Below are 15,279 nucleotides of genomic sequence, written 5' to 3'. Positions count from 1 at the left end.
TGTGTTGAGGCCATGAAGCCAGACACTAAGCCAGACAGTCTGTCCGAGCACTACGACCTGCACGCTGACATAGCTGCTGTCTGCCACACCTTCACCAAGACCCCTGATGTAGCCCTGGGGAAGTACGGAACGTCTCACACACACAAATATGGAAAAGCCGCTATACACACAATTCTGACTGTATAAGGTGCAGCTATAGGCTGACTGACTGTGTATGGTCTGTCCTGATTGGCTGTCTAACTGATCTTCTGTGTATGGGTTGTCCTGATTGGCTGTGTAACTGAGCTTCTGTGTATGGGCTGTCCTGATTGGCTCTGTAACTGAGCTTCTGCGTATGGGCTGTCCTGATTGGCTGTCTAACTGAGCTTCTGTGTATGGTCTGTCCTGATTGGCTGTCTAACTGAGCTTCTGTGTATGGTCTGTCCTGATTGGCTGTGTAACTGATCTTCTGTGTATGGTCTGTCCTGATTGGCTGTGTAACTGAGCTTCTGTGTATGGGCTGTCCTGATTGGCTGTCTAACTGAGCTTCTGTGTATGGGCTGTCTTGATTGTGTAACTGATTTTCTGTGTATGGTCTGTCCTGATTGGCTGTGTAACTGATCTTCTGTGTATGGTCTGTCCTGATTGGCTTGTGTAACTGATTTTCTGTGTATGGGCTGTCCTGATTGGCAGGTTGATCTATGAGCTGTCAGTGCGCCACCCTGAGTCGTCTCAGCAGGTGATTCTGAGGTTCTCCAAGGAGGCTGAGCAGGCCTTCCTCCAGTGCTGCGACAAGGAGGACCACGCAGAGTGTGTCAAAACGGCTGTACGTATTACACACGCATGGACGCACGCACGCACATAACACACACACATAACACACACATAACACACACACATAACACACACATAACACACACACATAACACACACACATAACACACACACACATAACACACACACACAACACACACATAACACACACATAACACACACATAACACACACATAACACACACACATAACACACACACATAACACACACACATAACACACACATAACACACACACACAGCACACACATAATAACACACATAACACACACATAACACACACATAACACACACATAACACACACAACACACACACACACACACATAACACACACACATAACACACACACATAGCACACACATACACACACACAACACACACACATAACACACACACATAACACACACATAACACACACATAACACACACATAACACACACAACACACACACAACACACATAACACACACACATACACACACACATAGCACACACATAACACACACATAACACACATAACACACACACATAACACACACACATAAAACACACACATAACACACACATAACACACACACACACACATAAAACACACATAACACACACACACATAACACACAACACACACACATAACACACACACATAACACACACATAACACACACATAAAACACACATAACACACACACACATAAAACACACACATAACACACACATAACACACACACATAACACACACATAACACACACACATAACACACACATAACACACACAACACACACGTAACACACACATAACACACATAACATAACACACACATAACACACACATAACACACACATAACACACACAACACACACATAACACACACATAACACACACACATAACACACACACACATAACACACACACACACACATAACACACACATAACACACACACACACATATTACCGCAGAGATTCTTTGAACCATTGCACTATTTTTGTGTGATGCTGATTCATGACATCTCATAAATACGAGCGTATGACTGGGTAGAACCCCCATGAACCCCCTCCAACTCATATTACTAGTAGGAAGAACCCCCTCCAACTCATATTACTAGTAGGAAGAACCCCTCCAACTCATATTACTAGTAGGAAGAACCCCTCCAACTCATATTACTAGTAGGAAGAACCCCTCCAACTCATATTACTAGTAGGAAGAACCCCTCCAACTCATATTACTAGTAGGAAGAACCCCTCCAACTCATATTACTAGTAGGAAGAATCCCCTCCAACTCATATTACTAGTAGGAAGAACCCCTCCAACTCATATTACTAGTAGGAAGAACCCCCACTGAACCCCTCCAACTCATATTACTAGTAGGAAGATCCCCTCCAACTCATATTACTAGTAGGAAGAACCCCCTCCAACTCATATTACTAGTAGGAAGAACCCCTCCAACTCATATTACTAGTAGGAAGAACCCCCTCCAACTCATATTACTAGTAGGAAGAACCCCCTCCAACTCATATTACTAGTAGGAAGAACCCCCTCCAACTCATATTACTAGTAGGAAGAACCCCCTCCAACTCATATTACTAGTAGGAAGAACCCCCTCCAACTCATATTACTAGTAGGAAGAACCCCTCCAACTCATATTACTAGTAGGAAGAACCCCCTCCAACTCATATTACTAGTAGGAAGAACCCCTCCAACTCATATTACTAGTAGGAAGAACCCCCTCCAACTCATATTACTAGTAGGAAGAACCCCCTCCAACCCTCCAACTCATATTACTAGTAGGAAGAACCCCCTCCAACTCATATTACTAGTAGGAAGAACCCCTCCAACTCATATTACTAGTAGGAAGAACCCTCCAACTCATATTACTAGTAGGAAGAACCCCCTCCAACTCATATTACTAGTAGGAAGAACCCCCTCCAACTCATATTACTAGTAGGAAGAACCCCCCCTCCAACTCACTATTACTAGTAGGAAGAACCCCTCCAACTCATATTACTAGTAGGAAGAACCCCTCCAACTCATATTACTAGTAGGAAGACCCCTCCCCCTAGTAGGAAGAACCCCTCCAACTCATATTACTAGTAGGAAGAACCCCTCCAACTCATATTACTAGTAGGAAGGAAGAACCCCCTCCAACTCATATTACTAGTAGGAAGAACCCCTCCAACTCATATTACTAGTAGGAAGAACCCCTCCCCCATGAACCCCCTCCAACTCATATTACTAGTAGGAAGAACTCCCCTCCAACTCATATTACTAGTAGGAAGAACCCCCTCCAACTCATATTACTAGTAGGAAGAACCCCCTCCAACTCATATTACTAGTAGGAAGAACCCCCTCCAACTCATATTACTAGTAGGAAGAACTCCCCCTCCAACTCATATTACTAGTAGGAAGAACCCCCTCCAACTCATATTACTAGTAGGAAGAACCCCCCCTCCAACTCATATTACTAGTAGGAAGAACCCCCTCCAACTCATATTACTAGTAGGAAGATCCCCCTCCAACTCATATTACTAGTAGGAAGAACCCCCTCCAACTCATATTACTAGTAGGAAGAACCCCCATGAACCCTCCAACTCATATTACTAGTAGGAAGATCCCCCTCCAACTCATATTACTAGTAGGAAGAACCCCCTCCAACTCATATTACTAGTAGGAAGAACCCCTCCAACTCATATTACTAGTAGGAAGAACCCCTCCAACTCATATTACTAGTAGGAAGAACCCCTCCAACTCATATTACTAGTAGGAAGAACCCCCTCCAACTCATATTACTAGTAGGAAGACCCCCTCCAACTCATATTACTAGTAGGAAGAACCCCCTCCAAGAATTACTAGTAGGAAGAACCCCTCCAACTCATATTACTAGTAGGAAGAACCCCCTCCAACTCATATTACTAGTAGGAAGAACCCCTCCAACTCATATTACTAGTAGGAAGAACCCCCCCTCCAACTCATATTACTAGTAGGAAGAACCCCCTCCAACTCATATTACTAGTAGGAAGAACCCCCATGAACCCTCCAACTCATATTACTAGTAGGAAGAACCCCCTCCAACTCATATTACTAGTAGGAAGAACCCCTCCAACTCATATTACTAGTAGGAAGAACCCCTCCAACTCATATTACTAGTAGGAAGAACCCCCTCCAACTCATATTACTAGTAGGAAGAACCCCTCCAACTCATATTACTAGTAGGAAGAACCCCTCCAACTCATATTACTAGTAGGAAGAACCCCTCCAACTCATATTACTAGTAGGAAGAACCCCTCCAACTCATATTGCTAGTAGGAAGAACCCCTCCAACTCATATTACTAGTAGGAAGAACCCCTCCAACTCATATTACTAGTAGGAAGAACCCCCCCTCCAACTCACTATTACTAGTAGGAAGAACCCCTCCAACTCATATTACTAGTAGGAAGAACCCCTCCAACTCATATTACTAGTAGGAAGAAATGAACCCTCTCCAACTCATATTACTAGTAGGAAGAACCCCTCCAACTCATATTACTAGTAGGAAGAACTCATATTACTAGTAGGAAGAACCCCCTCCAACTCATATTACTAGTAGGAAGAACCCCCTCCAACTCATATTACTAGTAGGAAGAACCCCCAACTCTACCAACTCATATTACTAGTAGGAAGAACCCCTCCAACTCATATTACTAGTAGGAAGAACCCCCTCCAACTCATATTACTAGTAGGAAGAAATAGGAAGAACCCCCTCCAACTCATATTACTAGTAGGAAGAACCCCTCCAACTCATATTACTAGTAGGAAGAACCCCTCCAACTCATATTACTAGTAGGAAGAACCCCTCCAACTCATATTACTAGTAGGAAGAACCTAGTAGGAAGAACCCCCTCCAACTCATAGAACCCCCTACTATTACTAGTAGGAAGAACCCCCTCCAACTCATATTACTAGTAGGAAGAACCCCTCCAACTCATATTACTAGTAGGAAGAACCCCCTGAACCCCCTCCAACTCATATTACTAGTAGGAAGAACCCCTCCAACTCATATTACTAGTAGGAAGAACCCCTCCAACTCATATTACTAGTAGGAAGAACCCCTCCAACTCATATTACTAGTAGGAAGAACCCCCTCCAACTCATATTACTAGTAGGAAGAACCCCCTCCAACTCATATTACTAGTAGGAAGAACCCCTCCAACTCATATTACTAGTAGGAAGAACCCCTCCAACTCATATTACTAGTAGGAAGAACCCTCCAACTCATATTACTAGTAGGAAGAACCCCCTCCAACTCATATTACTAGTAGGAAGAACCCCCTCCAACCCCCTCCAACTCATATTACTAGTAGGAAGAACCCCCTCCAACTCATATTACTAGTAGGAAGAACCCCCTCCAACTCATATTACTAGTAGGAAGAACTAGTAGGAAGAACCCCCTCCAACTCATATTACTAGTAGGAAGAACCCCTCCAACTCATATTACTAGTAGGAAGAACCCCCTCCAACTCATATTACTAGTAGGAAGAACCCCTCCAACTCATATTACTAGTAGGAAGAACCCCTCCAACTCATATTACTAGTAGGAAGACCCCCTCCAACTCATATTACTAGTAGGAAGAACCCCCTCCAACTCATATTACTAGTAGGAAGAACCTAGTAGGAAGAACCCCCCTCCAACTCATATTACTAGTAGGAAGAACCCCCATATTACTAGTAGGAAGAACCCCCTCCAACTCATATTACTAGTAGGAAGAACCCCTCCAACTCATATTACTAGTAGGAAGAACCCCTCCAACTCATATTACTAGTAGGAAGAACCCCCTCCAACTCATATTACTAGTAGGAAGAACCCCTCCAACTCATATTACTAGTAGGAAGAACCCCTCCAACTCATATTACTAGTAGGAAGAACCCCCTCCAACTCATATTACTAGTAGGAAGAACTCCCCCCCTCCAACTCATATTACTAGTAGGAAGAACCCCTCCAACTCATATTACTAGTAGGAAGAACCCCTCCCCATATTACTAGTAGGAAGAACCCTCCAACTCATATTACTAGTAGGAAGAACCCCTCCAACTCATATTACTAGTAGGAAGAACCCCTCCAACTCATATTACTAGTAGGAAGAACCCCCTCCAACTCATATTACTAGTAGGAAGAACCCCCTCCAACTCATATTACTAGTAGGAAGAACCCCTCCAACTCATATTACTAGTAGGAAGAACCCCTCCAACTCATATTACTAGTAGGAAGAACCCCCTCCAACTCATATTACTAGTAGGAAGAAACCCCTCCAACTCATATTACTAGTAGGAAGAACCCCCTCCAACTCATATTACTAGTAGGAAGAACCCCCTCCAACTCGTATTACTAGTAGGAAGAACCCCTCCAACTCATATTACTAGTAGGAAGAACCCCTCCAACCCTAGTAGGAAGAACCCCCTCCAACTCATATTACTAGGAAGAACCCCTCCAACTCATATTACTAGTAGGAAGAACCCCCTCCAACTCATATTACTAGTAGGAAGAACCCCTCCAGTGAACCCCCTCCAACTCATATTACTAGTAGGAAGAACCCCCTCCAACTCATATTACTAGTAGGAAGAACCCCTCCCCATATTACTAGTGAACCCCTCCAACTCATATTACTAGTAGGAAGAACCCCTCCAACTCATATTACTAGTAGGAAGAACCCCCTCCAACTCATATTACTAGTAGGAAGAACCCCCTCCAACTCATATTACTAGTAGGAAGAACCCCCTCCAACTCATATTACTAGTAGGAAGAACCCCTCCAACTCATATTACTAGTAGGAAGAACCCTCCCCCAGGAAGAACCCCCTCCAACTCATATTACTAGTAGGAAGAACCCCCTCCAACTCATATTACTAGTAGGAAGAACCCCCTCCCCTCCAACTCCAACTCATATTACTAGTAGGAAGAACCCCTCCAACTCATATTACTAGTAGGAAGAACCCCCTCCAACTCATATTACTAGTAGGAAGAACCCCCATGAACCCCCTCCAACTCATATTACTAGTAGGAAGAACCCCCATATTACCAACTCATATCATATTACTAGTAGGAAGAACCCCCATGAACCCCCTCCAACTCATATTACTAGTAGGAAGAACCCCCATGAACCCCCTCCAACTCATATTACTAGTAGGAGGAACCCCCTCCAACTCATATTACTAGTAGGAAGAACCCCCTCCAACTCATATTACTAGTAGGAAGAACCCCTCCAACTCATATTACTAGTAGGAAGAACCCCCATGAACCCCCTCCAACTCATATTACTAGTAGGAAGAACCCCTCCAACTCATATTACCAGTAGTAAGAACCCCCTCCAACTCATATTACTAGTAGGAAGATCCCCCTCCAACTCTTATCTTCTCAGAGGTGCTAGCTACACTATATATCAGTTTGTGATGATGAGTAACCTTCCCTAAGACCCGAATACTTGAATTAGCGCCCCCTAAGCTAATGGCTCTAGATCATCTAGTCTTTAACTCAGCAGGCTAACACTGTTATGGTTCTAGGCTTTAACTCAGCAGGCTAACACTGTTATGGTTCTAGGCTTTAACTCAGCAGGCTAACACTGTTATGGTTCTAGGCTTTAACTCAGCAGGCTAACACTGTTATGGTTCTAGGCTTTAACTCAGCAGGCTAACACTGTTATGGTTCTAGGCTTTAACTCAGCAGGCTAACACTGTTATGGTTCTAGGCTTTAACTCAGCAGGCTAACACTGTTATGGTTCTAGGCTTTAACTCAGCAGGCTAACACTGTTATGGTTCTAGTTTAACTCAGCAGGCTAACACTGTTATGGTTCTAGGCTTTAACTCAGCAGGCTAACACTGTTATGGTTCTAGGCTTTAACTCAGCAGGCTAACACTGTTATGGTTCTAGGCTTTAACTCAGCAGACTAACACTGTTATGGTTCTAGGCTTTAACTCAGCAGGCTAACACTGTTATGGTTCTAGACTTTAACTCAGCAGGCTAACACTGTTATGGTTCTAGGCTTTAACTCAGCAGGCTAACACTGTTATGGTTCTAGGCTTTAACTCAGCAGGCTAACACTGTTATGGTTCTAGGCTTTAACTCAGCAGGCTAACACTGTTATGGTTCTAGGCTTTAACTCAGCAGGCTAACACTGTTATGGATCTAGGCTTTAACTCAGCAGGCTAACACTGTTATGGTTCTAGGCTTTAACTCAGCAGGCTAACACTGTTATGGTTCTAGGCTTTAACTCAGCAGGCTAACACTGTTATGGTTCTAGGCTTTAACTCAGCAGGCTAACACTGTTATGGTTCTAGGCTTTAACTCAGCAGGCTAACACTGATATGGTTCTAGGCTTTAACTCAGCAGGCTAACACTGTTATGGTTCTAGGCTTTAACTCAGCAGTCTAACACTGTTATGGTTCTAGGCTTTAACTCAGCAGGCTAACACTGATATGGTTCTAGGCTTTAACTCAGCAGGCTAACACTGTTATGGTTCTAGGCTTTAACTCAGCAGGCTAACACTGATATGGTTCTAGGCTTTAACTCAGCAGGCTAACACTGTTATGGTTCTAGGCTTTAACTCAGCAGTCTAACACTGTTATGGTTCTAGGCTTTAACTCAGCAGTCTAACACTGTTATGGTTCTAGGCTTTAACTCAGCAGTCTAACACTGTTATGGTTCTAGGCTTTAACTCAGCAGTCTAACACTGTTATGGTTCTAGGCTTTAACTCAGCAGGCTAACACTGATATGGTTCTAGGCTTTAACTCAGCAGGCTAACACTGTTGTTCCCATGCAGCTGGCCGACAGTAACATAGACAAGATGATCGCTGATGAGATTGAATACTACAAGAACATGTGTGCTGCAGAGGCTGCCCTGGGAGATTACAACTTTGAGAAGAGGTGAGGGGTCATGCTCTCATACAGAGGTCAAAGGTCATGAAAGGTCAAAGTAGATGTCCTTCATGTGGTATGCGATCATTAACGTCACATTTAGTCCTAACAATTTACCGACAGATGCTATTGGTAAATTGATCATTATTTTTAATGTCTTATTTATAATGTATGAATGGTTAATTTGTATTTAATACGCAGCTATTTCATGGTTCATTAACATGAACTTATCCGCTCCTCCTCCTCTTCCTGCTCCTCCTCTTCCTCCTCCTCCTCATCTTCCTCCGGCTCCTCCTTTTCCTCTTCCTCCTCCTGCTCCTCCTCCTGCTCCTCCTCTTCCTCTTCCTGCTCCTCCTCTTCCTATTCCTGCTCCTCCTCCTGCTCCTCCTCTTCCTCCTCCTGCTCCTCCTCCTGCTCCTCCTCTTCCTCTTCCTGCTCCTCCTCTTTCGCCTCTTCTTCCTCCTAATCCTGCTCCTCTTCCTGCTCCTTCTCTTCCTCCTCCTCCTCATCTTCCTCCGGCTCCTCCTTTCCTCCTCCTCCTCCTCCTCCTCCTCCTCTCCCTCTTCCTACTCCTCCTCTTCTTCCTCCTCCTCCTGCTCCTCCTCTTCCTATTCCTGCTCCTCCTCTTCCTCTTCCTCTTCCTCCTGCTCCTCCTTTTCCTCCTCCTCTTCCTATTCCTCCTCCTCCTGCTCCTCCTCCTGCCCCTCCTCTTCCTCATCCTGCTCCACCTCTTCCTCCTCCTCCTCCTCCCTGTTCCTTCTTTTCCTCCTCCTCCCCTGCTCCTCCTCCTCTAGTATGATGGTGTACTACACCAGGATAATGCCTCAGGCCTCCTTCGTCCAGCTTCACATGGTGTCTGAGACTGTGGCTGATGTTTTCCATGACTGCTGCAAGGACCAGCCAGGCCACTTAGTCTTGCCCTGCGCAGAGGAGAAGGTCTGACACACACACACACACACACACACATATACACACACACACAATGTACACAAGCACATACAAAAACAGAGGTATGATACTCACACATACACAGGCATGCATATATCGCTGAGTCTACATTTTAAATAGAGGTTAAATAAAAAAATAAAAAGCTCTCCCTTCCTTTGTCCTCTTTCCAAGTCGACCAACGTGCTCGACACCACGTGTAACGACGACGACTACTCCAGCATTAACCCCCGCATCGCCCACTGTTGCAACCAGTCCTACTCCATGAGGAGACCCTGTATCCTGGCCATCCAGCCTGACACAGAGTTCACGCCTCCGGAGCTGGATGCCAGCCACTTCAACATGGGCCCCGAGCTCTGCACCAAGAACAGCAAGGACCTCCTGCTATCTGGGAAGAAGTGAGTGAGATATGCTAAGAACGTACTGTGAATTAACACGTGGGCACCAATTCACACCTACATATACTCTTAACTCGCTAGGTTTACAAACTTCTGTTTACGTGTGTGTGTGTGTGTGTGTGTGTGTGTGTGTGTGTGTGTGTGTGTGTGTGTGTGTGTGTGTGTGTGTGTGTGTGTATCTCCTCAGGTTGCTGTATGATGTGGTCAGACATAAGACCAGCATCATCGAGGATCATCTGAAGACCCTCTCTGCTAACTACAGCATCACGAGGGAGAAGTGCTGCGCCGCTGAGGACAAAGAAGCATGTTTCACTGACGAGGTAACCGACACCACTACGTACTGAGGAAATGTTTCATCGTTTATCTTTTACATCTGTGTCGTCAAATTGCCTGGTGAAAGGGGTGCTTAGGACGAAGACAATTTGTAGACATGAAGTAAGACCGACTGTGTGTGCTGTCGTTTCCTTTCACTTTGAAAGTGGGGAATAGCCTATTATGTAGATTAAAGGCAACGCAAATGTAATAACTGATGTTTTGTTTTGTTTTCTCCGACAGGCTGCCAAGCTGCTAGCTGAGAGTGTAGAGCTGGTCAAGGTTTAAGATATTATTTTCATTGTATTCATTTCAACAGAGGAACTGGTGAATTAAAAAAAAAAAAAAATTTGTAAAGTTCAGTCTGTGTCTACAATATCTACCTCCATAGCAACACCATAGTGACCTCACCTCATCCTTCCATGCATATAATGTCTGTGATCTAGTAAGCCTGTTCATCTGTGATCTGTGATCAACTCATTAACCTGTGATCTTTGATCGACTCAGTAACCTGTCGATCTGTGATTACTCACAAGCACTGGTTTATTTCTGACAGACAATGACTCAAATAAATGCATTTATTTGATTGCTGTTGTGGCTGTTTTATTTTTATTTTGGTTGGATTCTCAAGCCATTCATACCTGTCAATGCTTTGTGGTCATAATAAATCTCACGTTTAACCAATGACTTATGATTGTTTAGAAATGATTCATAATTTGTCTGTGAATGTTTAATTGACAGTTGATGAACATAGTATAAAACCTTTAAGAAGGTAATGTTATTATACAGAGTTACTCATATGTTTAGAAGGGGTAGCTGACATGGCGGCTGGAGGATCGGCGAGTGGGTGTGTCAAAAGTAAAGGAGTGGGCGTGTGGAAAGGAGTGGGTGTGTCAAAAGTAAAGGAGTGGGCGTGTGGAAAGGAGTGGGTGTGTCAAAAGTAAAGGAGTGGGTGTGTCAAAAGTAAAGGAGTGGGTGTGTAGAAAGGAGTGGGTGTGTCAAAAGTAAAGGAGTGGGCGTGTGGAAAGGAGTGGGTGTGTCAAAAGTAAAGGAGTGGGCGTGTGGAAAGGAGTGGGTGTGTCAAAAGTAAAGGAGTGGGCGTGTGGACCTTAATCCCATTGAGAACTTGTGGTCAATCCTCAAGAGGAGAGTGAACAAACAGAAACCCACAAACTCTGACAAACTCCAAGCATTGATTATGCAAGAATTTATTTATTAATTTTTTATTTCACCTTTATTTAACCAGGTAGGCAAGTTGAAAACAAGTTCTCATTTACAATTGCGACTTGACCAAGATAAAGCAAAGCAGTTCGACACATACAACAACACAGTTACACATGGAGTAAACAAACATACAGTCAATAATACAGTAGAAAAATAAGTCTATGTACAATGTGAGCAAATGAGGTGAGATAAGGGAGGTAAAGGCAAAAAAATGCCATGGTGGTGAAGTAAATACAATATAGCAAGTAAAACACTGGAATGGTAGATTTGCAGTGGAAGAATGTGCAAAGTAGAGATAGAAATATTGGGGTGCAAAGGAGCAAAATAAATACAGTAGGGAAAGAGGTAGTTGTTTGGGCTAAATTATAGATGGGCTATGTACAGGTGCAGTAATCTGTGAGCTGCTCTGACAGCTGGTGCTTAAAGCTAGTGAGGGAGATAAGTGTTTCCAGTTTCAGAGATTTTTGTAGTTCGTTCCAGTCATTGGCAGCAGAGAACTGGAAGGAGAGGCGGCCAAATAAAGAAATGGTTTTGGGGGTGACCAGAGAGATATACCTGCTGGAGCATGTGCTACAGGTGGGTGCTACTATGGTGACCAGCGAGCTGGGATAAGGGGGGACTTTACCTAGCAGGGTCTTGTAGATGACCTGGAGCCAGTGGGTTTGGCAACGAGTATGAAGCGAGGGCCAGCCAACGAGAGCGTACAGGTCGCAGTGGTGGATAGTATATGGGGCTTTGGTGACAAAACGGATGGCACTGTGATAGACTGCATTCCATTTATTGAGTAGGGTATTGGAGGCTATTTTGTAAATGACATCGCCAAAGTCGAGGATTGGTAAGATGGTCAGTTTTACGAGGGTATGTTTGGCAGCATGAGTGAAGGATGCTTTGTTTGTGAAATAGGAAGCCGAATCTAGATTTAACTTTGGATTGGAGATGTTTGGTGTGAGTCTGGAAGGAGAGTTTACAGTCTAACCAGACACCTAGGTATTTGTAGTTGTCCACATATTCTAAGTCAGAGCCGTCCAGAGTAGTGATGTTGGACAGGCGGGCAGGTGTAGGCAGCGATCGGTTGAAGAGCATGCATTTAGTTTTACTTGTATTTAAGAGCAATTGGAGGCCACAGAAGGAGAGTTGTATGGCATTGACGCTCGCCTGGAGGGTTGTTAACACAGTGTCCAAAGAAGGGCCATAAGTAGAATGGTGTCGTCTGTGTAGAGGTGGATCAGAGACTCACCAGCAGCAAGAGCGACATCATTGATTTATACAGAGAAGAGAGTCGGTCCAAGAATTGAACCCTGTGGCACCCCCTTAGAGACTGCCAGAGGCTCGGACAACAGACCCTCCGATTTGACACACTGAACTCTATCAGAGAAGTAGTTGGTGAACCAGGTGATGTAATCATTTGAGAAACCAAGGATGTCGAGTCTGCCGATGAGGATGTGGTGATTGACAGAGTCGAAAGCCTTGGCCAGGTCAATGAATACGGCTGCACAGTATTGTTTCTTATCGATGGTGGTTAAGATATAGTTTAGGACTTTGAGCGTGGCTGAGGTGCACCCATGACCAGCTCTGAAACCAGATTGCATAGCGGAGAAGGTATGGTGGGATTCGAAATGGTCGGTAATCTGTTTGTTGACTTGGCTTTCGAAGACCTTAGAAAGGCAGGGTAGGATAGATATAGGTCTGTATCAGTTTGGGTCAAGAGTGTCCCCCCTTTGGAGAGGGGGATGACCACAGCTGCTTTCCAATCTTTGGGAATCTCAGACAACACGAAAGAGAGGTTGAACAGGCTAGTAATAGGGGTGGCAACAATTTCGGCAGATAATTTTTAGAAAGAAAGGGTCCAGATTGTCTAGCCCGGCTGATTTGTAGGGGTCCAGATTTTGCAGCTCTTTCAGAACATCAGCTGACTGGGTTTGGGAGAAGGAGAAATCGGGAAGGCTTGGGCGAGTTGCTGTGGGGGGTGCAGTGCTGTTGACCGGGGTAGCGGTAGCATGGCCAGCCGTAGAAAAATGCTTATTGAAATTCTCAATTATAGTGGATATATCGGTGGTGACAGTGTTTCCTATCTTCAGTGCAGTGGGCAGCTGGGAGGAGGTGTTCTTATTCTCCATGGACTTTACAGTGTCCCAGAACTTTTTTGAGTTTGTGTTGCAGGAAGCAAATTTCTGCTTGAAAAAGAATGGGCTGCCATCAGTCAGGATGTGGCCCAGAAGTTAATTGACAGCATTCCAGGTCGGATTGCAGAGGTCTTGAAAAAGAAGGGTCAACACTGCAAATATTGACTCTTTGCATCAACTTCATGTAATTGTCAATAAAAGCCGTTGACACTTATAAAATGCTTTAATTATACTTCAGTATTCCATAGTAACATCTGACAAATATATCTAAAGACACTGAAGCAGTAAACTTTGTGAAAAATAATATTTGTGTCATTCTCAAAACCTTTGGCCATGACTGTACAAGTCTGGGACATTAATGTTTGCAGGGCATCCTTAAAGCAGTTCCAGCAGCACTTTTATGAGATCAAAGAGACAGCAGATAAAGCTCTCTCTCTCTGTGACGACTCCCCCATCCTGAGTGAGTCTGATCACACCTCTTCAAACTGTCCTGCAGACGAGGATAGTTAACCCCCAGAGCTGGAGAGAGACATGGTGGAGCTCAAAGAGCTGGTCCACACAATCCAGACCCGGAGGGCAGAAGGTGGAGGTGGACAGCTGTCTGAGAGAGCTGGTTGCACTCTGAACTGAGGTGAGAGAACTTAAGGAGGAAAGAGAGGAACACATGGCACAGCTAACAGCAGTGAAGGAGGAGGTGAGAAAGCTAAAGTGTGACAGAGAGCAAGCCAGCAGAACAGCCCACCTCAGACAGGCCAGCAGAACAGCCCACCTCAGACAGGCCAGCAGAACAACCCACCTCAGACAGGCCAGCAGAACAGCCCACCTCAGACAGGCCAGCAGAACAGCCCACCTCAGACAGGCCAGCAGAACAGCCCACCTCAGACAGGCCAGCAGAACAGCCCACCTCAGACAGGCCAGCAGAACAGCCCACCTCAGACAGGCCAGCAGAACAGCCCACCTCAGACAGGCCAGCAGAACAGCCCACCTCAGACAAGCCAGCAGAAGAGCCAGGACAGGATCCGGAACAATCACATACATCACCACACCACTCATACTCATCGCGGAGTCCATTCTTCAGGAAAACATCCCCTTCGTCATCACTGCACCAGCTCACAAGGTCACCCTCAGCTTCCCATGGCTCCAGCACCGTAACCCCACCATCTCATGGTCGAGGATGAGAATCACAGACTGGTCACCCGCATTCATCATTACGGGCACCTGGCATTCATCATTACTCCCACCTGGCATTCATCATTACTCCCACCTGGCATTCATCATTACTCCCACTTGGCATTCATCATTACTCCCACCTGGCATTCATCATTACTCCCACCTGGCATTCATCATTACTCCCACCTGGCATTCATCATTACTCCCACCTGGCATTCATCATTACTCCCACCTGGCATTCATCATTACTCCCACCTGGCATTCATCATTACTCCCACCTGGCATTCATCATTACTCCCACCTGGCATTCATCATTACTCCCACTTGGCATTCATCATTACTCCCAACTGGCATTCATCATTACTCCCACCTGGCATTCATCATTACTCCCACTTGGCATTCATCATTACTC

General features: G+C 44.9%; 1 protein-coding gene across 1 annotated transcript in view; it reads left to right on the top strand.

Annotated features, from left to right (window-relative positions):
* Positions 1-11,037, top strand: part of LOC112241024 (albumin 2) — a 24,110-nt gene extending 13,073 nt beyond the window's left edge. Inside the window, exons 8-14 of the mRNA XM_042331252.1 lie at positions 1-122; positions 673-805; positions 8,601-8,704; positions 9,490-9,631; positions 9,815-10,038; positions 10,226-10,358; positions 10,594-11,037. The exon at positions 1-122 is cut by the window's left edge and continues 99 nt beyond it. Of these exons, the coding sequence (XP_042187186.1) occupies positions 1-122; positions 673-805; positions 8,601-8,704; positions 9,490-9,631; positions 9,815-10,038; positions 10,226-10,358; positions 10,594-10,638 (903 nt within the window). The 3' untranslated portion in view covers positions 10,639-11,037. The remainder of the gene's footprint in view (positions 123-672; positions 806-8,600; positions 8,705-9,489; positions 9,632-9,814; positions 10,039-10,225; positions 10,359-10,593) is intronic.
* Positions 11,038-15,279: the final 4,242 nt, after the last annotated feature.

This window comes from Oncorhynchus tshawytscha, linkage group LG12 (assembly GCF_018296145.1).
Source record: "Oncorhynchus tshawytscha isolate Ot180627B linkage group LG12, Otsh_v2.0, whole genome shotgun sequence".
In the NCBI taxonomy this organism is placed as follows: Eukaryota; Metazoa; Chordata; class Actinopteri; order Salmoniformes; family Salmonidae; genus Oncorhynchus; species Oncorhynchus tshawytscha.
This window is presented reverse-complemented; position numbering and strand designations above follow the sequence as displayed.